The following is a 27,328-nucleotide window of genomic DNA, read 5'->3' as shown; positions in this document are numbered from 1 at the left end:
AAATGTAAAATTCTTTTTTTCTTTTTGTTGTTTTGCAGGTCCATGCAATTCAGTGTGATGTGAGGGACCCTGACATGGTACAAAATGCTGTGTCAGAAACGATCAAAGTCTTTGGACATCCTGATGTAAGTGTGATGGTGATGAGGCGACAGTATGAGGTGTTTGATGTTGATAGCACCTACCAAGGTGTATTAATGAAATAAAATATTGATGCTGAGCAAGTGCTGTGTTAAGAAGCCCCTGTTTTCCTTTGCTAGCAAAAAGCCAGCTCTTTTTGCCAGGGAGTAGAGTAGGTAGACTGCTATACTATTTCCTTTCAGGAATACTTTAAAAATACATTTATAATCATATAGAACAAACTTTATTTCACTTTATTTAATAAGAATAAATAAATAAGAGTAAGCTATCCAAGAGCACAATATTTAGTTTAAATGATTCATGCTCTTTGCTTTTCTTTATAATTTTGGATTATCTCTGTCCATGGAGGAAAATAATACAAACAAGGAAACCTACAAAATAGCTCCAGATTTCTCCTTATAAGACTTGAGATATACATGGATGTTTTGCTTTTGTTTGGTTCACATATTGGAAAGAAGCCATTTCTCCAGTAGTCTCAAAGATAGCACTTTTCTATGTTAAAAATATTTTTGGACAAATCAATGTCTACTGTAGAACTAAGGGAATTTTTATTGTTATTGAAGAAGCAGGTCATCAACCAAGAATTTCATTAGCTAAATTAAGCCAAAATGATACCAGAAATTAAAGGCACTTTAATTGAGATTCCTTGAAATAAATAATCACATCCTAGACATGCTTAATCGATATGTATATTTTTAGTAATAGACTCTACCCTAATTTTGAGACAGGGATTAGAATTCCAAAATTTGGTAAACAATAATAGGAAATTTTCAAAGGCTCACAGAAGGTAAAACTGAACCAAATCTCATGGTATTGGTTCATAACAGACTATGAACTTTAGATTTACTATATTATTTGGATAAGTTTCAGAAATAAAAGCCTTTTAGGAAAAATATTCTTCCTCATCTAAGTTTCTATAACTTGCCTTATTCACTTATTAGATTGTGATAAACAATGCAGCAGGGAATTTTATTTCTCCCTCCGAAAGACTGTCTCCTAATGCTTGGAAGACAATAACTGACATAGTTCTGAACGGCACAGCCTTTGTGACTCTAGCAATTGGGAAGGAACTAATCAAAGCACAGAAAGGTATGTGTATTTATTCTTCACATATTAATTGGCTCCCTACTGTGTACAGGTTCTGTGCTAAGCCCTGGGATACTCAGTGATGCAATGTCTGTACTTGTATAGTCAGTTCAATTCAGTTCAGTCGCTCAGTCGTGTCCAACTCTTTGCGACCCCATGAACCACAGCACGCCAGGCCTCCCTGTTCATCACCAACTCTCAGCCTCACGTTCATCAAGTCAGTGATGCCATCCAGTCATCTCATCCTCGGTCATCCCCTTCTCCTCCTGCCTCCAATCCCTCCCAGCATCAGGGTCTTTTCCAGTGAGTCAGTTCTTCGCCTCAGGTAGCCAGAGTATTGGAGTTTCAGCTTCAGCATCAGTCCTTCCAATGAACGTTCAGGACTGATTTCCTTTAGGATGAACTGGTTGGATCTCCTTGCAGTCCAAGGGACTCTCAGGAGCCTTCTCCAACACCACAGTTCAAAAGCATCAATTCTTTGGCGCTCAGCTTTCTTTATAGTCCACCTCTCACATCCATACATGACTACAGGAAAAACCAGTATGTCTAGAATCAGTGTACAGTTATTCACTTAACACTTACTGATGACTTTTGTGTACCATACCCTGTGCTGCATGCCCAAATGACAGAGGTGAATAAGACACTGTCCCTGATCAGGCTGTGGTTGGGACTTGAAGGGTGCAGGTATTTTCTCAGAGAGGTGATAGAGTATTCTGAACCAGAACAAGGAGAAATTATCCTTGTGTTACTTGAAGGATGTCCTTTGGGGCTTGAGGGGAGTGGCATGGAGCTGATCAGTTTCCTTCCGTTGGTTCAAAGCTTTTGTCTCATTAACTTCAATTTCTTCTTCTGTACAGTGTGGATAATTCTCAAATCAGCTTGAGAAAGGATATAGGAACAGACAGAAGGATTCTAGAGGGGCATTAGCTTTTTTTCTACACATGTGCTAACAATTTCCATCTTTTCCCCATTCTCTTATTGAAGTTGAAGTCCTATGTTTCAATTTCTGTTATAGCAAAGTGAATATGATTGAGATAGGGAATTTGCTTTTTTTAAAAAAGTTTTTAAGAGGGATGAATGAGTGGGGAGACAGAGAAGAGTTGCCTCCCTGTCCATCCCCAGCTCCTGGAGTTCACTCAGACTCATGTCCATCGAGTCAGTGATGCCATCCAACCATCTCATTCTCTGTCACCCCATTCTCCTCCTGCCTTCAATCTTTCCCAGCTTTGGAGTCTTTTCCAATGAGTCAACTCTTTCCATGTGGGCTGACTTCTCTCTCTTCTCTCTCCCAGGATCCTTGTATCTCTTCTGTATCTCTTCTTACTGTATCCTTTTTCAAGTGTATTTGAGAATTATCCACACTGTGTCTGGTTTTCTCTCTTCATACCTCTTACTCATTTCTCTGTTGCTCTCCATATGTCTGTCTCACTCTCACTCTCTATCAACTCTTCTCTTTTGTTTCCCTGTTTATTTCTTCATCTTGGTCTCTCTCATCACTTGGTATTTCCCTGTCTTGTCTGTTTTATTTCATCCCCTGCCCGTCTTTGTTATTCTTGATTTCTATCTGACTCTCCTTCCTTTTCTCATTATTGTCTTCTTTGTAATATAGACTTTGATCTATTTTTACTCATCACATTGGATTAAAATTAAAATTCTATGGACTTCATTAAAATTATATTAGCTCAGGCTTCTTAAAAGATGGAGCCAGTTTTTTTCTGCCAAAATTCCTGTCAGTTATAGATGCTGTAACCTGACAGTTTTCAGTTCAGTTCAGTTCAGTCGCTCAGTCGTGTCCTACTCTTTGTGACCCCATGGACTGCAGCACGCCAGGCCTCCCTGTCCATCACCAACTCCTGGAGTTCACTCAAACTCATGTCCATCGAGTCAATGATACCATCCAACCATCTCATCCTCTGTCACCCCATTCTCCTCCTGCCTTCAATCTTTCCCAGCTTTGGAGTCTTTTCCAATGAGTCAACTCTTCGCATGAGGTGGCCAAAGTATTGGAGTTTCAGCTTCAGCTTCAGTCCTTCCAATGAACATCCAGGACTGATCTCCTTTAGGATGGATTGGTTGGATCTCCTTGTAGTCCAAGGGACTCTCAAGAGTCTTCTCCAGCACCACAGTTCAAAAGCATCAATTCTTCTGCACTCAGCTTTCTTTACAGTCCAACTCTCACATCCATACATGACTACTGGAAGAACCATAGCCTTGACTAGATGGACCTTTGTTGGCAAAGTAATGTCTGCTTTTTTTTTTTTTAACTCTATTTTACTTTACAATACTGTATTGGTTTTGCCATACATCACCATGAATCCGCCATGGGTGTACACGTGTTCCCAATCCTGCTGTCTAGGTTGGTCATAACTTTCCTTCCAAGGAGTAAGCATCTTTTAATTTCATGGCTGCAGTCACCATCTGCAGTGATTTTGGAGCCCAAAATAATAAAGTCTGACACTGTTTCCCCATCTATTTGCCATGAAGTGATGGGACCGGTCCGTCTAGTCAAGGCTATGGTTTTTCCAGTGGTCAAGTATGTATGTGAGAGTTGAACTATAAAGGAAGCTGAGTGCCAAAGGATTGATGCTTTTGAACCGTGGTGTTGGAGAAGACTCTTGAGAGTCCCTTGGACTGCAAGGAGATCCAACCGGTCTATCCTAAAGGAGATCAGCCCTGGGTGTTCTTTGGAAGGAATGATGCTGAAGCTGAAACTCCAGTACTTTGACCACCTCATGCGAAGAGCTGACTCATTGGAAAAGACTCTGATGCTGGGAGGGATTGGGGGCAGGAGGAGAAGGGTACGACAGAGGACGAGATGGCTGGATGGCATCACTGACTCGATGGATGTGAGTCTGAGTGAACTCCGGGAGTTGGTGATGGAGAGGGAGGCCTGGAGTGCTGCATGGGGTTGCAAAGAGTCAGTCAGACACGACTGAGCAACTGAACTGAGCTGAACAGATGGGACTGGATGCCATGATCTTAGTTTTCTGAATGTTGAGCTTTAAGCCAACTTTTTCACTCTCCTCTTTCACTTTCATCAAGAAGCTCTTTAGTTCTTCTTCACTTTCTGCCATAAGGGTGGTGTTATCTGCATATCTGAGGTTATTGGTATTTCTCCTGGCAATCTTGATTCCAGCTTGTGCTTGTTCCAGCCCAGCGTTTCTCATGATGTACTCTGCATAGAAGTTAAATAAGCAGGGTGACAATATACAGCCTTGACGTACTCCTTTTCCTATTTGGAACCAGTCTGTTGTTCCATTTTGTTCTACCTTTTTATTGTTGATTTGTAGAGATTTTTCATAGACTCTGAGCTGAGTGCTTTGTGAGATATAGTGTGTATTTAGAATATCTCCTCCTAGTCTGCTGTCGTTCAGTCACTGAATTGTGTCTGACACTTTGCAACCCCATTAACTGCAGAATGCCAGGCTTCCCTGTCCTTCACTATCTCCTGGAGTTTGCTCAAAGTCATGTCCATTGAGTCAGTGATACCATCCAACCATCTCATCCTCTGTCACCCCTTTCTGCTTTTGCCCTCAATCTTTCTCTGCATCAGGGTCTTTTCCAATGAGTCACTCTTCACATTAGGTGACCAAAGTACTGGAGCTTCAGCTTCAGCATCAGTCCTTCCAATGAATATTCAAGGTTGATCTCCTTTAGGATTGATTGGTTTGATCTCCTTGCAGTCCAAGGGACTCTCAAGAGTCTTCTCCAACACCACAGTTCAAAAACATCAGTTCTGTGGCTCTCAGCCTTCTTTATAGTCCAACTCTTATATTTGTACATGACTACTGGAAAAACCATAGCTTTGACAATAGGGACCTTTGTTGGCAAAGTAGTGTCTCTGCTTTTTAATATGCTGTCTAGGTTTTTTAATAGCTTTTATTCCAAGCAGCAAGCATCTTTTAATTTTGTTGCTGCAGTCACTGTCCATGGTGATTTTGAAGCTCAAGAAAATAAAATCTTTCACTGTTTCCAATTTTCCCCCATCTATTTGCCATGATGCGAGGGGACCAGATGCCATGGTCTTCATTTTTTAAAAGCTGAGTTTTTAAGCCAGCTTTATCACTCTCCTGTTTCACCTTCATGAAGAAACACTTTAGTTCCTCTTCACTTTCTACCATTAAAGTGGTATCATCTGCTTATCTGAGGTTGTTGCTATTTGGCCCAGCAATCTTGATTCCAGCTTGTGAGTATACAGCCCAGCATTTGGCATGATGAACCCAGCATATAGGTGAAATAAGCAGGGTGACAATATATGGTCTTGATGTACTCCTTTCTCAATTTCAAGCCAGTCCATTGTTCCATGTCTTGTTCTAACTGCTGCTTCTGGCCCCACATACAGGTTTCTCAGGAGACAGTTAAGATGGTCTGGTATTCCTATCTCTTTCAGAATTTTCCAGTTTGTCATGATCCACAGTCAAAGGTGTTAGCATAGTCAGTGAAGCAGAAGTAGATGTTTTTTGGAATTTTCTGGCTTTTTCTATGATCCAAAGGATCATAGACCCTTTCTAGGTAATAACAGAAGTAACAATAAAGGAGTAGGTTATCTGGTCTCTAGCTGCTGCTGCTGCTGCTAAGTTGCTTCAGTCATGTCTGACTCTGTGTGACACCATAGACAGCAGCCTACCAGGCTCCCCCATCCCTGGGATTCTCCAGGCAAGAACACTGGAGTGGGTTGCCATTTCCTTCTCCAATACATGAAAGTGAAAAGTGAAAGTGAAGTCGCTCAGTCGTGTCCAACTCTTAGCGACTTCATGGACTGCAGCCTACCAGGCTCCTCCATCCACGGGATTGTCCAGGCAAGAGTACTGGAGTGGGATGCCATTGCCTTCTCTGTTTGGTCTCTAGAGGTTGTAGTTTTTATCAAATATAGTACATTTGCAGTCTTTATTTCTCCAAATGATTTTTCTGTTCCTTTATTCTGGGACTTCAATTATATATATGTTAACATGCTAGATACTTCCACAGCTTATTGGTATTCTGCCTTTTTTCCCCCTCAATTTTTATCCCTTCTTTGTCCTTTATTTTCCATGCTTGATATTTGTGATGTCTTCAAGAGTGTGGATCTTTTCTTCTGCAACTAAGACCATTTATTTGATTTTTCATTTCAGATGGTTTTTAGCATTAGAAGTTCTATTTGGTTCTACTTTTATATTTCTAATTATACTCATGTTTTCCTTGAAATATTTTAGAATACTTACAATATCTTTTTTCTTCCATCTTTTGTTTTTATAAACAAAGATGATATTTTTAGTGATAAAAGGTACAATTCATAAAGGAGATAGACATCATAAACCATTACACACCTAACAACAGAGAAACAAAGATGCATAAAGCAAAGATGAGAAGAAATGTAAGGGAAAAGGAAAAAATATATAATCATAGTGAGACATATTAATATTTTTCTAAGAATATTTTTTCAATTGCAGAAAAAATAAGAATAGATGTGTCTTGAATGATGTCATTAATAATTTAAATATAATAGTTTTATATTTATGTTAATCTTATATCCTACAGAGCTATATTTAAAATTTTGTAACTCATTTGTTATTTGGTTTCCATAAGACATTTAGAAAAACTGACAAAAAGGTAAACATTACTAAATTTCAAGAAGTAGAATTCTTTTCTTGTGTGATTCAGTTATACATATACACATATATTATTTTAGAAATTATTTTCCATTACAGGTTATAATAAGATATTGACTTTGTTCCCTGTGCTACATAGTAAACCTTTGTTGCTTGTTGCACATCTATTTTTAAAGTTAGAAATCTAGCGTTCTATTCATACTAAGTCAATCAGGTGAAATCAAAATGTCATAAATTTTTTAGTTAGGCAAAAATTGATAAATCTTCAAATATATATATTATCCATAGTATTTATATGTGAAAGTGAAAAGTCACTCAGTTGTGTCTGACTCTGCTACCCCATGGACTATATAATCCGTGGAGTTCTCCAGGCCAGAATACTGGAGTGGGTAGCCTTTCCCTTCTCCAGGGGGATCTTCCCGACCCAGGAATTGAACCAGGGTCTCCTGCATTGCAGGTGGATTCTTTACCAACTGAGCTATCAGGGAAGCCCTATATTATTTATATATATGTATACAAAAGATTTTCTACTATGCTTGTTAAAGGCTTGAGAAAGAACATTAGAAAAAAAAAGAGAAGGTGGAGAAACTGGAAAACATCAACTAAATGAAATGGGAGCACCGAATGTAAAATAGAAAATGTGAACCAAGCCGGATGAAAGTAAAAGATCCTCATAGAGTCCAGTTGTTTTTAAACATGGCTGCTCATTAGCAACATATCTGAAACTCTGACCTATAAAAAACAAGTAACACCTGGACATTTGTATTTTTCAAAGAATTCCAAGGTACTACTGATATGCATCTGGATTTTTAAAAATGATTACAGGTTTTTCTATTAAATGCTACTTTTGGTGATACAGATTTCTATTTTCTGTTGACCAGTCATGATACCACCGTACTAAGTGAGTAATGGTTACAGAGTCACAGTAGTAAAAGATGTTGATCAGTTTTCACAATCAATAGCCAGACGAAAAATGAAAGATAATTACTGTTGCAAGCCATAATGGGAACATGATTAACCTAACAATATAAAATAATTACATACAATTTGGGGGATCAAGCCGAGTGATGTGGTAAGTGGAAGTGCATACATGCACATGTTTTCATCGGCTCAGCCAGTCTGTGTCTTTTGGTTGACACATTTAATCCATTTACATTTAAGTTAATTATCAATATATATGATCCTATTACTGTTTTCTTGTTTTGGGTTTATTTTCTATAAGTAGATATTTTCTTTCTCTTGTTTTCTGCCTAGACAAGTTCCTTTAGCATTTGTTGTAAAGTTCGTTTGGTGATGCTGAGTTCTCTTAACTTTTGCTTTTCTGGAAAGCTTCTGATTTCTCCGTCAAACCCAAAGGAAAGTTTTGCTTGGTAGAGTATTCCTGATTGTAGTTGCTTCCCTTTCATCAGTTTAAATATATCATGCCACTCTCTTCTGATTTACAGGTTTAGTTAAGAAATCAGCTGATAGCCTAATGGGAGTTCCCTTGTAAGTTACTTGTCATTTCCCCCTTGTTGCTTTTAACATTTTATCTCTGTCTTTAATTTTTGTCAGTTTGATTACTATGTGTCTTGGTGTGTTTCTCCTGGGGTTTATCCTGCCTGGGATTTTCTGTGCTTCCTGGACTTGGTTGACTGTTTCTTTTCCCATGTTAGAGAAGTTTTCAGCTATTAGCTCTTCAAATATTTTCTTAGATCCTTTTTCTCTCTCGTCTTCTGGGACTCCTGTAATGCAAATGTTGATGTGTTTAATGTTGTCCTAAAGGTCTCTTTTTTTGGTCTTGAAGATCTTTTTTGTACAGTTCTTCTGTGTATTCTTGCCACCTCTTCTTAATATCTTCTGCTTCTGTTAGGTCCATACCATTTCTGTCCTTTTTTGAGCCCATCTTTGCATGAAATATTCCCATGGTATCTGTTAGGTCCATACCATTTCTGTCCTTTTTTGAGCCCATCTTTGCCTGAAATGTTCCCTTGAAGAGATCTCTAGTCTTTCCCATTCTGTTGTTTTCCTCTATTTCTTTGCATTGATTGCTGAGGAAGGCTTTCTTATCTCTTCATGCTATTCTTTGGAACTCTGCATTCAGATGCTTATATCTTTCCTTTTCTCCATCTTCAAGACCAAGATAATCACGATGGTGTGATCACTCACCTAAAGCCAAACATCCTGGGATGTGAAGTCAAGTGGGCCTTGGAAAGCATCACTATGAACAAAGCTAGTGGAGGTGATGGCATTCCAGTTGAACTATTTCAAATCCTGAAAGATGATGCTGTGAAAGTGCTGCATTCAACATGCCAGCAAATTTGGAAAACTCAGCAGTGGCCACAGGACTGGAAAAGGTCAGTTTTCATTCCAATCCCAAAGAAAGGCAATGCCAAATAATGCTCAAACTACCACACATTTGCACTCATCTCACATGCTAGTAAAGTAATGCTCAAATTCTCCAAGCCAGGCTTCAGCACTACATGAACCATGAACTTCCAGATGTTCAAGCTGGTTTTAGAAAAGGCAGAGGAACCAGAGATCAAATTACCAACATCTGCTGCATCATCAAAAAAGCAAGAGAGTTCCAGAAAAAACATCTATTTCTGCTTTATTGCCTATGCCAAAGCCTTTGACTGTGTGGATCACAATAAGCTGTGGAAAATTCTGAAAGAGATGGGAACACCAGACCACCTGACCTTCCTCTTGAGAAACCTATATGCAGGTCAGGAAGCAACAGTTAGAACTGGACATGGAGCAACAGACTGGTTCCAAATAGGAAAAGGAGTATGTCAAGGCTGTATACTGTCACCCTGCTTATTTAACTTCTATGCAGAGTACATCCTGAGAAACGCTGGGCTGGAAGAAACACAAGCTAGAATCAAGATTGCCGGGAGAAATATCAATAACCTCAGATATGCAGATGACACCACCCTTATGGCAGAAAGTGAAGAGGAACTAAAAAGCCTCTTGATGAAGGTGAAAGAGGACAGTGAAAAAGTTGGCTTAAAACTCAACATTCAGAAAACGAAGATCATGGCATCTGGTCCCATCACTTCATGGGAAATAGATGGGGAATTAGTGGAAACAGTGTCCTACTTTATTATTTTGGGCTCCAAAATCACTGCAGATGGTGAATGCAGCCATGAAATTAAAAGATGCTTACTCCTTGGAAGAAAAGTTAGACCAACCTAGATAGCATATTCAAAAGCAGAGACATTACTTTGCCAACAAAGGTCCGCCTAGTCAAGGCTATGGTTTTTCCAGTGGTCATGTATGGATGTGAGAGTTGGACTGTGAAGAGGGCTGAGCGCCGAAGAATTGATGCTTTTGAACTGTGGTGTTGGAGAAGACTCTTGAGAGTCCCTTGGACTGCAAGGAGATCCAACCAGTCCATTCTGAAGGAGATCAGCCCTGGAATTTCTTTGGAAGGAATGATGCTAAAGCTGAAACTCCAGTACTTTGACTACCTCATGCGAAGAGTTGACTCATTGGAAAAGATTCTGGTGCTGGGAGGGATTGGGGGCAGGAGGAGAAGGGGACGACAGAGGATGAGATGGCTGGATGGCATCACCGACTCGATGGACATGAATTTGCGTGAACTCCGGGAGATGGTGATGGACAGGGAGGCCTGGCGTGCTGCGACTCATGGGGTTGCAAAGAGTCAGACACGACTGAGTGACTGAACTGAACTTTTGGGTCTATGGGCTCTTGGTCTGGTTACTGGTGAGCTTCAAGAGGGTTTACGTCAAGGGGGACCTTCTGAGGCTGCCGCTGCCTCTCCCCCGCCTCCTGTAGAGAGCTTCTGCTGGCCCACACCTACACAGGAGACCCGCCGACACTAGTGGGTAGTTTTGCTTCAGTCTCCTGTGGTTGGGGGTGTGGGGGTTACTGCTGCTTTCCTCTGAGTCTTGGTTGACACAAGATTTTGTTTGTGACCTTCAAGACTGGAGGCTCCATTTCTCCCAGTCCTGTGGAAGTCTTGTCATCAGATCCCACTGGCCTTCAAGGTCAGATTCCCTGGGGATTCCCAGTCCCTTTGTTGGACCCCCAGGTTGGAAGCCTGACGTGGGGTTTAGAACCGTCACTACAGTGGGAGAACTTCTTTGGTATTATTTTTCTCCAGTTTCTGGGTTGCCCATCCAGTGGGATTGTGATTTGATTTTATCATGATTGTGCCCCTCCTACCATCTCCCTGCAGCTTCTTCTTTGTCTTTGGACAAAGAAGATACTTTGGAGTATCTTTCTCTGGTGGGTTCCATTGTTCTTCTGTTGGTGGTTGTGCAATAGCTAGTTGTGATTATGGTGGTCTCGCAGGAGGAGATGAGCGCACATACTTCTATTCTGACGTCTTGAAGAAGTCTTTTCTATTATCTTTTTTAAAAAATTGTGAAGGATAGTTGATTTAAAATATTATGTTAGCTTCAGGTGTATAACATAGTGATTCAATGTTTTTATGGGTTATACTCCATTTAAAGTTACTACAAAATAGTGGCTGTGTTTTCCTGTGCATTACAGTGTATCCTCATCGCTTATTTTATACACAGCAGTTTGTGTCTCAATCCTGTATTCCTGTCTCACCACTCCCTTCTTTTTTTGCCTCACTGGTGACCACTAGTTTGGTCTCTATATCCATGGGCCTGCTTCTGTTTTAGATTTATTTTAGATTTTGGAGAGGGAAATGGCAACCCACTCTAGGATTCTTGCCTGGAAAATTCCATGGACAGGGGAGCCTGGTGGGTGTCAGTCCATGGGGTTGCAGAGAATCAGACATGACTGAGCACAGAGTACGGTACATTTTAGATTTTAGGTTCCAAATATATGCGATAACCTATAGCGTTTGCCTTTCTCTGACTTATTTCCTTAAGCACGATACTCTTTTGGACCATTTTGTTGCAAATGTCACAATTTCATCTTTTTTATGGCTGAGTGATATTCCATTGTGTATGTATAAATCACATTTTCTTTATTCATTCATCTGTTGATGGATGCTTAAGATTGCATCCATATCTTGGCAATTGTAAATAATGCCACTATGAACATTGGGGTGCTGGTATCTTTTCTAATTAGTATATTTCTTTTCTTCATTCATTTCTTTCCAGCAATGGAATTACTGGATCGTGTGGTAAGTCTACTTTTAATTTTTGAGGACTCCATACTGTTTTCAATAATGGCTGCCCCAATTTACAGTTCCATCAACAACATATTAGGATTTCCTTTTCTCTACATCCTCGCCAACATTTGTTATTTGTAGACTTTTGGTGATAGCCATTCTTACAGGTGTGAGGTGATATCTCATTGTGATTTTGATTTATATCAAGCTGGAATCAAGATTGCCGGAAGAAATATCAATAACCTCAGATAAGCAGATGACACCACCTTTATGGCAGAAAGTGAAGAGGAGCTAAAAGCCTCTTGATGAAAGTGAAAGAGGAAAGCGAAAAAGTTGGCTTAAAGCTCAACATTCAGAAAATGAAGATCATGGCATCTGGTCCCATCACTTCATGGGAAATTGCTGGGGTCCAGCCCCGGTGGATCCAGGGTGATTCAAAGGGGGAGACAGATAGGCGAGGAAAACTTATTTATTTAGAGATATAAGATTAGATTAGGAAGAAATAGTATAGTAGGGAATTTAGGTGGAGAAAAAATGCTGAATAACTTGGTTTATGGGGAAAACCAATAAAACCTCAAGACAAGAGGTTTACCCCATCTATGTTAGACCACCAGTGTCCACTTGAATATCGAAGGGTGCCCCACTTTAGGCTCCCTTTCGCGTGGATCTTAGCAGCCAGGGCAAGTAAGTAGACGTGGTGAGCCTCCACACTCCAGATGGGAATTCAGCCGAGAAAGGGGAGAAAAGAACAACTTGGGGAAGCCCAGCATCGGTGCAAGACTCCAAAAACTATTTTTCAAAATCAGCTTATATACCCCAAGTTGTACATAAAGAAATAATGGAATATGCAGAGTTATGCAGGGGCAGCAATCCTGACCCTAATTGAGACCAGGCTTTCTGTTTGCATACCCTCCCGTACACAAAAAGTCTCAGGTGGTTTACATTATCTTCTGGCCAAGAGGCCTGTTAACATTTTTATGGCTCTCTTCCTGGATAATTGTTTATCAACCAGAAAACTCCTTTTCCCTAGAAGTGTTTTTTCTTTACTCTGCATCACCTTCAAAGTAATAAATAAAGTTACATTCCTGTAGAACAAAGGTGCAGTGGGTTATAACAAAAAAAGTACTTAACTCAAAGATCTAATGTTGCTAATACCAGGTCTACTGCCTGTTTTTCTATATATCAACTATCTCTACAAATAAAAGATATGAAAATTTGGCAGCAGTATTGGCTCAACAAATGAAACCTTTAATCAGTCCTATTCTAATGATTTTGACTCCTCGGAAGCCCCTACATTCCTAGGATGTTTTAAGCTTCCTGTGCCTCCCGCGGTCAGAGGCCTCAAACAATCACATGCGCAGCTGTATGAGTCCGGCAGGCAGGCTAGAAAGCCATCAGAGCTCTAATTTTTTCCAGAAAAAGGTGGTGGGGGCTCAGCCCCCTGTTAATGACAGAAGAGTAGGTGGAAAGCATAACACAGTAAAGCAGGCAGACTGTGGTCTTGGGGGTGTGGATGCTCAGGGGGAACCCCTGAAGCCTGATCACGTCCTTGCATTTTGTCAGGCTTCCTTCTGCATGACCTTGTCACAGGCAGGATTCCTTACCCTGGCCCCAGGCAGGAAATAGATGGGGAAACAGTGGAAACAGTGTCAGATTTTATTTTTTGGGGCTCCAAAATCACTGCAGATGGTGACTGCAGCCATGAAATTAAAAGACGCTTACTCCTTGGAAGGAAAGTTATGACCAACCTAGGTAGTATATTCAAAAGTAGAGACATTACTTTGCCAACTAAGCTCCATCTCATCAAGGCTATGGTTTTTCCAGTAGTCATGAATGGATGTGAGAGTTGGACTATGAAGAAAGCTGAGCACTGAAGAATTGATGCTTTTGAACTGTGGTGTTGGAGAAGACTCTTGAGAGTCCCTTGGACTGCAAGGAGATCCAACCAGTCCATTCTGAAGGAGATCAGCCCTGGGATTTCTTTTGGAAGGAATGATGCTAAAGCTGAAACTCCAGTACTTTGGCCACCTCATGAGAAGAGTTGACTCACTGAAAAAGACTCTGATGTTGGGAGGGATTGGGGGCAGGAGGAGAAGGGGACGACAGAGGATGAGATGGCTGGATGGCACCACGGACTCGATGAACGTGAGTCTGAGTGAACTCTGGGAGTTGGTAATGGACAGGGAGGCCTGGTGTGCTGCAATTCATGGGGTCGCAAAGAGTTGGACACGACTGAGCGACTAAACTGAACTGAACTGATGATTAGTAATGTTGAGCATTTTTCTTATGCTTGCTGGACGTCTGTATATCTTCTTTGGAAACAGATTATTCAGGCCTTTTGCTCATTCTTTAATTGAGCTGTTTGGTTTATTTAATATTGTGTTGTATGTGTTATTTATATATTTTGGTTATTAGCCCCTTATTGCTTATCTTATTTGTCAGTATTTTTTCCCATTTAGTAGGCTTTTTTTTTTCATTTTGTTCATGGTTTTCTCTGTTGTATAAAAGCTTTTAAGTTAAATTATGTCCCATTTGCTAATTTTGGCCTTTATTCTTTTGTCTAAGGAAACAGATCTACAAAAATATTGCTATGATTTATGTCAGAGAGTGTTCTGCCTTATTCTCTTCTAGGACTGTTATAGTTTTAGGTCTTACATTTAGGCCTTTAATTCATTTTTGGTTTATTTTTGTATACAATATGAGGATACGTTCTAATCTTTTTTTGCATGTAGCTGTCCAGTGTACAATATCATCTGAAAGGTCTTCATCTGCTGATTCTGTCTTTTGTGTCATTTCTGAGAGACTTTCTATTATCTGATTTTTTTCCTGGTTGTTTCTGTGTCTTTTCATGAGTAGTAATTTTTGGTTGCCTGCTATAAATTTTATGTCATTGAGGTGTGTGCATGTGTGTGTATGTATGTGGTATGTCCCCATATGTGTATGCATTTTCATTTCCTTTTGAATTAAAAGCTTGTGGATCAGGTCCATTAGTTCAGGTTCACTTTTAGGCTTTATTTGGGTGAGTCTAGAGTGGACTTTACTTTGGGCTAATTAAATCCTCCTACTTTGGCCACCTGATATGAAGAGGCAACTCATTGGAAAAGATCCTGATGGTGGGAAGAACTGCAGGCAGGAGAAGGGGGCAACAGAGAATGAGATGGTTGGATGGTGTCACTGCCTCAATGGACATGAATTTGAGCAGACTCTAGGAGTTGGTAAAGGACAGGGAAGCCTGGGGTGCTGTAGTCCATGGGGTTGCAAAGAATTGGACACAACTTAGCAGCTGAACAACAAACACCCTCCTACTGATGCACAGCCCTTCTGAACTTTCCACTGAAAGCCCCAATACTCAACAAGCCTACTTGAACAAACTTATCTCCCAGCCCTATGTGTACTATGGGAATTGTTCAGCTTATGACTCCCAGGAAGCTACTCTTTGCCTGGCTTTATGGACTCTTATTCCTAACAAGTACATTTTGGTGTCTGACCAGACTCAAAGATAGACTATGCAGATTTATGAGGCTCTATCTTTACATACTTTTCTCTTTGACATAGATCTCCTCACAAATTCAAACTTCCTTATTCTCCCCAAATCCCATCTGTCTCCTAAACACAGTGATAATGCAATATTTTACTGTTTTCCCACTCCTTATGCCACAGTCTGGAGAAGGCAATGGCACCTCACTCTAGTACTCTTGCCTGGCTAATCCCATGGATGGAGGAGCCTGGTGGGCTGCAGTCCATGGGGTCAGGAAGAGTTGGACACAACTAAGAGACTTCACTTTCACTTTTCACTTTCATGCACTGGAGAAGGAAATGACAACCCACTCCAGTGTTCTTGCCTGGAGGATCCCAGGGACAGGGGAGCCTGGTGGGCTGCTGTCTATGGGGTCGCACAGAGTCGGACACGACTAAAGCGACTTAGCAGCAGCAGCATGCCACAGTCTATATGACATATATATATAGGATATATACTATATAGACTGTAATATACACTATAATATGTATATATATATATAGAGTACATACTGTAGTATATGCGTAGTACCTTTATGTAAAATGTGATCTTAGGGCTCATTTCATTTGTTTTTCTTCTCTCAGAAATTGCTGTCTTCCCTCCCTGCTAAACAGTTTCTGAAAATAGTTGTATCATATTTCTGCAGTTTCTTTATGTTTATAGGAGGAAGGCAAGTCCATGGTGCTGAAGGCAGAAGTCCCTGCTAATTTAGTTTTAGTTCTGATTTATTCTTGTTTAAATGGGTGGATAGCTAATGGAAATTCTATCCAGCTGATTATGCAGGGCCTCTGAGATTTGAGCCTAGGTATTGACTCACCTAGTATAGAGTTTTGATTAAGATTGGGCCATCCTGAATGACAGCAAGATTACTAGCAAAGAAAGATGAGGCACTTTTATTAGATTGCTGTTTCATTAATTTAGCTTTAGTAAAGGTTTTACAAAAAATTCTTCAGTTTTTGTTATACTCTTTTGAATCAGATCCCGTTATTTTAAATGTTTTCCTGATGTGAATTACTGTTAATTACTGTTAATTAGCTGTTAATTACTGTATCATTTTAAAATATTAGGAGCATCATTTCTTGCTATTACAACCATCTATGCTGAGACTGGATCAGGTTTTGTGGTACCAAGTGCTTCTGCCAAGGCAGGAGTGGAGGCCTTGAACAAGTGAGTACTATCTTGTTAATCTTATATTACTGTGTATATAATAATCTAATAAGTACTCTCAGTTACTCTTGTCCCTGAAGATGATGTGCTTTGAAAGCCTGTGTAACTAAATTCCTGCTTTCTTGTTTCTTTCCAGAGAAAACGAAAACAATGACTAATTTGGATTTCCCAGGAGACATCATGTCTCGTGAATAGGTCTTATTTTTCTATAGCTGCACTGTCCATTAGAATTCTCTGTAGTGATTAAACTATTCTGCAGATCTGTACTATCCAGTAGCTACAAGTGGCCATTGAACCCTTGCATTGTGGTTACTGCGACTGAGAAACTAATTATTACTTAATTTTTTCACTTATCTAGTACGACTGTATTATAAAGTTTGAGGAAAGAGCAGATAGGAACTTAGACTGGAGTGTCCATGTGTCTCTACTAGTACCCCCTCTGACCTCCCTTAAATATGCTTTCATCCTTTTATTGTACTTGCTATACTATTATACAGGATTAGTAGAACTAGCATAGACAGTGACCACTTATCAGGGCTTTTGGCTTTTTCTCAGCAGTATGTGATTGCTTTTTTTTTTATTTTTTATTTTTTTATTATTTTTTTTTTTTAGTTTTTTATTTTTTAAATTTTAAAATCTTTAATTCTTACATGCGTTCCCAAACATGAACCCCCCTCCCACCTCCCTCCCCATGTGATTGCTTTTTGAGTTTATTCCCCACTGGACTTCCCCAGTGTCTTTGTTTCAATGTAAGTTCTTATTGCTTTTCGTTCTTAGTACAATAGCCCCATAATATGCTTCTCTGCTCCCAGTTTATTTTTTATTCGCGTTCCCACCAGACTCGTCTTTCTAACAATGTATGCCTGCTTGTTATAATTCCCTAGGTAAAAACCTTATATCATTTTCTATTCATCTTTGGGATAAAAGCTGAAACTCAGTATAATATTCTAAACGGACTTGCCTGTGGCCTTTCTGTACTCACTGGCTTGTTAGATCAATATTTATTGTGTACCTTTTGTGTGTACGTGGCACTTCTACAAGGTAGAGGGATATGGTAGTGATGGAAACAGAACAATCCTTATTCTCACCTGAGCTTGTATTCTTTTACCATTTTTCCTCTGCTTTAATCACTGATATTTCTGTGCTCTATACTTACTTAAACACATCATGCACTTTCACATAGCTATGCCTAGATTGTGCTGTTGTTAGAATTTGTTATAATATATTTCACCTCCCTTCAGGGCTCTCATATCACCTCTTCTGGGATAGTTTTTCTCATTTCTTGGAGTAACAGGCAAGCTTGGCCTTGGAGTACAAAAGGAAGCAGGGCAAAGGCTAACATAATTTTTGTCAAGAGAACGCACTGGTCACAGCAAACACCCTCTTCCAATAACACAAGAGATCACTCTACACATGGATGCTACCAAATGGTCAATACCAAAATCAGATTATATTCTTTGCAGCCAAAGATGGAGAAGCTCTATGCAGTTAGCAAAAACAAGACCTGGAGCTGACTGTAGCTCAGATCATCGGCTCCTTATTGCAAAATTCAAACTTAAATTGAAGAAAGTAGGGAAAACCACTAGGCCATTCAGGTATGACCTAAATCAAATCATTTATGATTATACAGTGGAGGTGATGAATGGATTCGAGGGACTAGATCTGATAGACAGCGTGTCTGAACAACTATGGACAGAGGTTTGTAACATTGTACATGATGAAGTGACCAAAACCATCCCCCAAGAAAAGAATGCAAGAAGGCAAAATGGTTGTCTGAGGAGGGCTTATAAATAGCTGAGGAAAGAAGAGAAGCAAAAAGCAAGGGAGATGGGGAAAGATACACCCAACTGAATACCGAGTTTTCGAGAAGAGCAAGGAGGAATAAGAAGGCCTTCTTAAATGAACAATGCAAAGAAGTAGATGAGGAAAACAATAGAATGGAAGTGACTAGAGATCTCTTCAAGAAAATTGGAGATATCAAGGGAACATTTCGTGTTAGGTTGGGCATGACAAATGATGGGAACAGTAAGGACCTAACAGTAGCAGGAGAGATAAGAAGAGGGAGAAAGAATACACAGAAGAACTATACAAAAAAGGTCGTAATGGCCGGGATAACCATGATGGTGTCACTCACGTAGAGCTCGACATCCTGCAGTGTGAAGTCAAATGGGCCTTAGGAAGTATTCCTATGAACAAAGCTGGTGGAAGCAATGGAATTCCAGCTGAACTATTTCAAATCCTTGAGTTGATGTTGTTAAAGTAGCACGCTCAATATATCAGCAAATATGGAAAACTTAGCAGTGGCCACAGGACAGGAAAATGTCAGTTTTCATTCCAAACCCAAAGAAGGGTGATGCCAATGAGTGCTCAAACTACCGCACAATTGCACTCATTTCACATGGTAGTAAGTGATGCTCAAAATTCTCCAAGCTAGGCTTCAGCAGTACATGAACTGAGAACTTCCAGATGTACAGCTGGGTTTAGAAAAGGCAGAGCAACCAGAGATCAAATTGACAGCATTTGATGGATCATAGAGAAAACAAGGGAATTCCAGAAAAACATCTACTTCTGCTTCATTGTCTGTGTTAAAGCCTTTGACTGTGTGGATCACAACAAACTGTGGAAAATTCTTAAAGAGATGGGGATACTAGACCGCCTTACTTGTCTCCTGAGAAACCTGTATGAGGGTCAAGAACCAACAGTTAGAATCTTACATGGAACAAGTAACTGGTTTACAATTGGAAAAGGAGTACGACAAGGCTATATATTGTCACCCTGTTTATTTAACTTCGATGCAGAGTACTCATGCAAAATGTCAGACTGGATGAATCAGGAGCTGGAATCAAGATCCCTGGAAGAAATAACAAGAGCCTCAGATATGCAGATGATACCACTCTAATGGTAGAAAGTGAAAAGGAACTAAAGAGCCTCTTGATGAAGGTGAAAGAGGAGAATGAAAAAGCTGTCTTGAAATTCAACATACAAAGATCATGGCATCCAGTCCCATCACTTCATGACAAATAGGGAAAATTGGAAGCTGTGATAGACTTTATTTTCTTGGGCTCCAAAATCATTGCAGACAGTGACTGCAGGCACAAAATTAAAAGACCCTTGCTCCTTGGAAGGAAAGCTATGACAGACCTAGACAGTGTATTAAAAAGCAAAGACATCACTTTGCTGACTTAGGTCCATACAGAAAAGCTATGGTTTTTCCAGTAGTCATGTACAGATGTGAGAGTTGGACCATAAAGAAGGCTGAGCACTAAAGAATTGTTGCTTTCAAACTGTGGTGCTGGAGAAGACTCATGAGAGTCCCTTGGACTGTGTGGAGATCAAACCAGTAAGTCCTGAAGATAATCACCTATTCATTGGGAGGACTGATTTTGAAGCTGAAACTCCAATACTTTGGTCACCTGATGGGAAGAGCTGGCTCATTGGAAGAGACTCTGATGCAGGGGAAGATTGAAGGCAAAAGGAGAAGAGGGTGGCAGAGGATGAGATAGTTGGATGGCATCACCGACTCAATGGACATAAATTTGAGCAAACTCTGAGAGAGAGTGAAGGACAGGAAAGCCTGGCATTCTGCAGTCCATGGGGTCACAAAGAGTCAGACAGGACTTAGTGACTGAACAATAACCCTTTGCAGCTTTAAAATGTTGTTTATTTGAATCTAATGAGAAGAGTAACACAGTAATAAATGCCATCTTGTGTTGTAGATTCTAAAATGAAGGTGCACAGAGAAGGGCATGGTAGACAGTTTTTAATTTATTATTAAAGTTATATAACTTCCCCACTAGGATCTGTGTACTGTGAGAGAAGAAAGCAGATCTTATTCATCTTGCTCATTGCTCAGCAAGATCTGGTACATAACCAATGCTCAGTTCCTGCTGAACTACACAGTTCTCTCTTTTGAGTAGTTTTAAGGTACTTTTTAACATGTAAACTAATAATACACGTTTCTTTGGGAGACAAAATTGTACTTTACTCAGCAGTTTAAACTTAGTCTGAATAGAGATAATTACCATTTTTAAGGTCAAATGATATTGGAAATAAGAGCTTAGAATGTGACCATTTTTACACCATTTGTACAATATCTATATTTGTTTTGTCGTGATCTTATTAGATATTTCAATTTCATGTTCTCTAAGGGCCATGACCCTGTGCTGCTTTTTTGATATTATATTACTTCACGGTGAATTGCACATAGTAGCTGCTCAGTAACTGTGTATGTTCTTCCCCAGCCTGAGTTCCCATCAGCCCTCTTCCATACCTTGTAGCACACAGTCATACCACATAAGGTCTTTTAAGTCCTGGAGACTGCGTGTTGTTATACCTTTGTCCTTTATACCCACTGACCCATGTTCCTGGACAGTCTTCTCTTCTCCACCCTCCCTTCCAATATCTTCTATCCTCTTCTCTTTCCCCCTTACTCCCACAAAATCCTCCTAATCCTTCTTCAAGTGTCAGCTCACTTATCACCTCCTGAAGGAAGCCTTCCCTCTTACTCCTGGTAGAGACGGGCACTTCTTCCTCTGAGTAATATTGGCACGTATTACACAGTTTCCATCTTTTACTCGATGAAAGCGCTTGTAATGTTGCAGACACTGTGATCTAATGTACTATAAGTAAAGTTGCATTGAACTTTATAAGTGCAGGACTGAACTCCAGACAATGAGAGGAAGAGACATGATTCTCTCAGTTCTTTATGCTAAATAATGATAGGCTCTTTAAATATGTATACTGATACTGGTCTTCATACTAAAATGTGAATGGTAGGTAGTCTAGCATAGTGCTTAGGACACTGAAATGTAAATATTATATAGTACAGAAGACTGTGATTAAGGGCACATATTCTTGTGCTGGACTGCTAGAAGTTGACTCACTAGCTGTATGACCCAGAGCAAATGATTTATTTTCTCTGTGCCTCAGTTTCCTTGTCTGTAACAGAGGGAATAATAGCAGTACTTACCTACTGGAGTTGCAGTCTCTGGCATGTAGTAAGCATGTCGTAAGTCTTGGTTAATAGTATTTGTAATTTATAGTATAGTATTTTAGAAATCTGTACTGTTGGTTTTAATTTTTAGGTCTCTTGCAGCTGAATGGGGTAAATATGGAATGAGATTCAATGTGATTCAACCGGGGCCTATAAAAACCAAAGTAAGTTTTGGTTTGCTTATGATCACATTTTGAATGATTAAGAAGTGGACGATTAATAGGTACATTCTGAAATATGCAGCATTTTCCAAGGATACCTGAGTTTGGAGCCCTGGTAGAAGGGCAGAGGGTTTTGTTATTATCCAACATAAGAAATCGGAGAAGGTGATGACACCCCACTCCAGTACTCTTACCTGGAAAATCCCATGAATGGAGGAGCCTGGTGGGCTGCAGTCCATGGGGTGGTGAAGAGTCAGACATGACTGAGTGACTTCACTTTCACTTTTCACTTTCATGCATTAGAGAAGGAAATGGCAACCCACTCCAGTGTTCTTGCCTGGAGAATCCCAGGGACGGGGGAGCCTGGTGGGCTGCCGTCTATGGGGTCGCACAGAGTCGGACATGACTGAAGCAACTTAGCAGTAGCAGCAGTAGCAGTAACATAAGAAATAAGGAGCTGGGAAAGAAAATAGTAGTTACACAACTCCTTCATAAGGTCTATTTTAGTGTCTTAATATAATATTTCTGGGATCTTCTATGCCTTGAATTTTGGCATTTTGTCTGATTTGCTTTAATGATCTGTTATTATATTTCTTATTTTTTACTATATTTTACAGGTTCTTACTTTGACGTCCTTTTTTTAAAAAATCATGGAAATTTAACTATATTTTAAATTTAAGAGATGCTTTCTAAATTTATCATATAAGCTTGGTCTTATATGTAGAAAATAGGTAGCATTTTCTTTGAGTCATATCTGTGCCTTTTCACTTTAAACACTCATGTCATTTAATTCCTGTGTCTCTGGGATTAAAAGTTCTTCTGATGGCATGCATTCTACCTGTAATCAGATATTCATTGCAATTCATATTATCACTTATGCTATTACAGACATTGCTCAAAAAGTTCACAGGTTCTCTGTTCTCTCACATTATCCCAAATAACTTCATTCTCATATCTTTTTGTTTTCATGTAAAGCAGGAATTTTTAATCCCACTTGGAATGTTGCTTTGAAGGCCCAGGTGAAATTTGCTAACTTTAACTTAATAAACTGAGAGGGCTTCCTTGGTGCCTCAAACAGTAAAGAATCCACCTGCGATGCAGGAGACCTGGGTTTGATCCCTGGATCAGGAAGATCCCCTGGAGAACGGAGTGGCTACACACTCCAGTATTGTTATATAAATGGAAAATAATGCTAAGGAACATTTGCCTTATGGTGGTTCTGGGTTGTTAAATATTAACATGAAGATGGTTGTATTAATTAAGTAGTTTGAAGGGTGGAACATAGAAAAACTGCCTAAGTGAAACTTGACTGAATATCTTATTTGTTTGGCACTTAAATTATAAAATATAATAAAATTAATGGAAAAATAATTCAAATGCACATATTAAAATACTTGATTCAGAGTATCACTGTGTTAAGCACTGTCTGAAAAGGACTAAACAGTCATCAAAACTTCATTCTAGGACCTCAATATCTAGGAAAGGTCATCTGCATTTTATTATTTATTTAATGTATATTTACTGAGTGCCTTCTGTGTGCAAAGGTGCTGAGAAAGATATAAAAACAGTTATGACAAAATGCTTGCCGTCAAGGAGCTTTAGTCTAGCTAGCAATCTAGGTATGAGTTTTATGCAAATGACAAGCATATAATTTTAAAGAAATTAAAAGAAAATTAAAGTATGGAAACTCTGTAGCCAGCACTGATAGAACCAGGTTTGAGACCTTTGTCTGTGATTTTCTTCATACCTGTCTAGGGAAAGCTGAAGGACGCACAAGGAGCCTGTGTGTGCTTGCTCTGTCTCATGTCTGTGTTACTGAAAAGAATTGTCACCCAGACTTCCAGGCACTAGTGGAGGAAATGTCAATGATTTTTATTAATCAATGTGCATGCATACTTTGGGCTTCCCAGCTGGCACCACTGGTGAAAAATAAAAACCCACCTGCCAATGCAGGATACATAAGAGGTGAGGGTTCGATCCCTAGGTTGGGCAGATCCCCTGGAGGAGGCATGGCACCCCACTCCAGCATTCTTTCCTGGAGAATCCTCATGGACAGAGGAGCTAGGCAGGCTACAGTCCATGGGGTCACAGAGAGTCAGACACGAATGAGCAAACTGTCACACACTCACGAGCACACGCGTGCAAACTTTATCTTGGTCTGCTCCTTTTCGTCATTAACAGAAGGCAGAAATCGTTTCGCAGATTTAGTTATGGTTTTTCTCTCTCTGGGACCTACTTGAATTTGATATTACTACATACTGATTTTCTTCCTTTCCTATGATTTTGAGAAAAAAAGGAGGAGAAGGAATTTCCTCTTAAATATTTTCTACTTGGCTTATTTTTCTGTGTTAAATCAAATGACAGTAGCCCCCTTGCTTCCGTCACACTAAACTTGTACATATTTCAGAGTATTTGTGTATACATTTTCTCATTTCCAAGGCAACAATTTTGTGAGATAGCTCAGACAGGCACCCTCATTTTACTTATGAAGAAACTAATGTAGAAAGGTTATATGTTCTAGTGGTTTTTTAAGGGTCAATATTAGGCAAAATGAATGTGGAAGAATTTGGCAAAACTTTTGCTTATAGGCAGTAAGATATGAATAGGCTGCCTTAGTAATATTCCATTTATTGCAAATTTAGTTCTTAAATAGGATTTTTTGTTTTTGTTTTTAAAAGCAACCTAACTATTTTCTTAACTTCTAAGGGTGCCTTTAGCCGTCTTGACCCAACCGGAGCATTTGAAAAAGAAATGATTGACAGAATTCCCTGTGGTCGTCTGGGAACTGTGGAAGAACTCGCAAATCTTGCTGCTTTCCTTTGTAGTGATTATGCTTCTTGGATTAATGGAGCTGTAAGCATAGTTTTTTCTCTCAACACTTTTGGGAGGTGGATTTGGGGTGGGGAGGTGGATTGTAGAACCAACCCTGATGATGTTGAATGTAAATATGATTTAAATTATTTAATTAGCTGTATTTAGTATGTTATTTATAATATAGAAATACTAATATAGTTTAAGCTTATGGAGTTGATTCATTAATAAATTAATTTTATTAAATGCAAATAACTCTGGTAGACATGCCTTTAAGCTGATCTGTAAAACTGGGTAGAATTTGAAATCATAGAAATGATGGAAAGAGGATTTTTAAGAGAGTAAATCAATTTAGATTTAATTGTCAGTTTTGTCTTTAAAACTTGTGCTTGGATTGAAAGTGTCAAAGAGATATTCCAATCAGTTAGGAGGGAGAAGTGGCTAATGGTTTAGAAAACTTTTTAAAAGAAGTTAATTTCACAGCTTTTATTATCATTTTTTAGGTAATTAGATTTGATGGTGGAGAGGAAGTACTTATTTCAGGGGAATTCAACAGTCTGAGGAAGGTAATGCCTTTTTGTGAATATAATACAATATTAACAGTGAGGATACTAAGCTTTAAAAACACTCAAGAACCTCATTAAATTGACTTTTTTCTTTTTGTGGTAGGTCAGCAAGGATCAGTGGGACATAATAGAAGGACTTATCAGGAAGACCAAAGGCTCCTAAAACTACTCTGGCCTCATCTTGGTTATAATGGAAATTATGCAGACTATCTATAATGATTTGAATATTTTCAGGTCTAATAAATTGTTAATTAGCACGCATTCCTGGAATGTGTATTATATGCTAGGCCAATGGTAGGTAGATCTTGTACATTAAAAGATGAATAAGATGGGATATTGTCTCTTCAAAGAATTTTTAAACAATAAAAACAGGAAAGTGAAAGGCTATTAATAGAACTGAAAGGTGCTTAGAAATGCAGAGAAAGGGACAGATATTTGTAACTGGAGAAAATCAGGAGAAACTTAATGGTGGAAGTAGCATTTAAGTTACATGTTAAAACTATGTCTTTGGTGATGGTGTCTAAAAGAAAACAGAGGATTTACAATAAATCTAATAATGGACTCTGTCTTTTCAGTGTATTTCCTTTTCATTGTACTTATGAATTGTCTTCTTTAACTCAGTATTAATTCAGTTTTAACTCAGTATTAACTCAGTTAACTTAGTATTAATTCAAACAAGTTTTTGCCAGGACCTATTTTGTAACCAGAAATTTTATTTGGCAGTAAGAACAAAACATGAGTAATCTACAGCATTTGTACTCTTAAAACTCATTATCTTTGGAGAAATGTCTATTTAGTTCTTTGGCCCATTTTTTGATTGGGTCGTTTATTTTTCTGGAATTGAGCTGCATAAGTTGCTTGTATATTTTTGAGATTAGTTGTTTGTCAGTTGCTTCATTTGCTATTATTTTCTCCCATTCCGAAGGCTGTCTTTTCACCTTGCTTATATTTTCCTTTGTTGTGCAGAAGCTTTTAATTTTAATTAGATCCCATTTGTTTATTTTTGCTTTTATTTCCAGAATTCTGGGAGGTGGATCATAGAGGATCCTGCTGTGATTTATGTCTGAGAGTGTTTTGCCTATATTCTCCTCTAGGAGTTTTATAGTTTCTGATCTTACATTTAGATCTTTAATCCATTTTGAGTTTATTTTTGTGTGCGGTGTTAGAAAGTGATCTAGTTTCATTCTTTTACAAGTGGTTGACCAGTTTTCCCAGCACCACTTGTTAAAGAGATTGTCTTTACTCCATTGTATATTCTTGCCTCCTTTGTCAAAGATAAGGTGTCCATATGTGTGTGGATTTATCTCTGGGCTTTCTATTTTGTTCCATTGATCTATATGTCTGTCTTTGTGCCAGTACCATACTGTCTTGATGACTGTGGCTTTGTAGTAGAGCCTGAAGTCAGGCAAGTTGATTCCTCCAGTTCCATTCTTCTTTCTCAAGATTGCTTTGGCTATTCGAGGTTTTTTGTATTTCCATACAAATCTTGAAATTATTTGTTCTAGTTCTGTGAAAAATGTGGCTGGTAGCTTGATAGGGATTGCATTGAATTTGTAAATTGCTTTGGGTAGTATACTCATTTTCACTATATTGATTCTTCCGATCCATGAACATGGTATATTTCTCCATCTATTAGTGTCCTCTTTGATTTCTTTCATCAGTGTTTTATGGTTTTCTATATATAGGTCTTTAGTTTCTTTAGGTAGATATATTCCTAAGTATTTTATTCTTTTCGTTGCAATGGTGAATGGAATTGTTTCCTTAATTTCTTTTTCTACTTTCTCATTATTCGTGTATAGGAATGCAAGGGATTTCTGTGTTGATTTTATATCCTGCAACTTTACTATATTCATTGATTAGCTCTAGTAATTTTCTGGTGGAGTCTTTAGGGTTTTCCATGTAGAGGATCATATCATCTGCAAACAGTGAGAGTTTTACTTCTTCTTTTCCAATTTGGATTCCTTTTATTTCTTTTTCTGCTCTGATTGCTGTGGCCAAAACTTCCAGAACTATGTTGAATAGTAGCGGTGAAAGTGGACACCCTTGTCTTGTTCCTGACTTTAGGGGAAATGCTTTCAATTTTTCACCATTGAGGATAATGTTTGCTGTGGGTTTGTCATAGATAGCTTTTATTATGTTGAGGTATGTTCCTTCTATTCCTGCTTTCTGGAGAGTTTTTATCATAAATGGATGTTGAATTTTGTCAAAG

General features: G+C 39.0%; 1 protein-coding gene across 4 annotated transcripts in view; it reads left to right on the top strand.

The window, feature by feature from the left end:
* The window catches only part of DECR1 (2,4-dienoyl-CoA reductase 1), a 40,831-nt gene extending 15,151 nt beyond the window's left edge, over window positions 1–25,680 (top strand). For 3 of the 4 annotated variants that reach the window (XM_060393528.1, XM_060393526.1, XM_060393527.1), the window contains 6 exons: window positions 39–125; window positions 1,080–1,227; window positions 16,489–16,588; window positions 21,673–21,745; window positions 24,449–24,595; window positions 25,057–25,680. In XM_060393528.1, coding sequence (XP_060249511.1) covers window positions 39–125; window positions 1,080–1,227; window positions 16,489–16,588; window positions 21,673–21,745; window positions 24,449–24,595; window positions 25,057–25,197 — 696 coding nt within the window. In that variant the 3' untranslated portion in view covers window positions 25,198–25,680. The remainder of the gene's footprint in view (window positions 1–38; window positions 126–1,079; window positions 1,228–16,488; window positions 16,589–21,672; window positions 21,746–24,448; window positions 24,596–25,056) is intronic. The other variant, XM_004011847.4, reaches the window with a different exon arrangement.
* Window positions 25,681–27,328: the final 1,648 nt, after the last annotated feature.

This window comes from Ovis aries, chromosome 9 (assembly GCF_016772045.2).
Source record: "Ovis aries strain OAR_USU_Benz2616 breed Rambouillet chromosome 9, ARS-UI_Ramb_v3.0, whole genome shotgun sequence".
Classification (NCBI taxonomy): Eukaryota; Metazoa; Chordata; class Mammalia; order Artiodactyla; family Bovidae; genus Ovis; species Ovis aries.
This window is presented reverse-complemented; position numbering and strand designations above follow the sequence as displayed.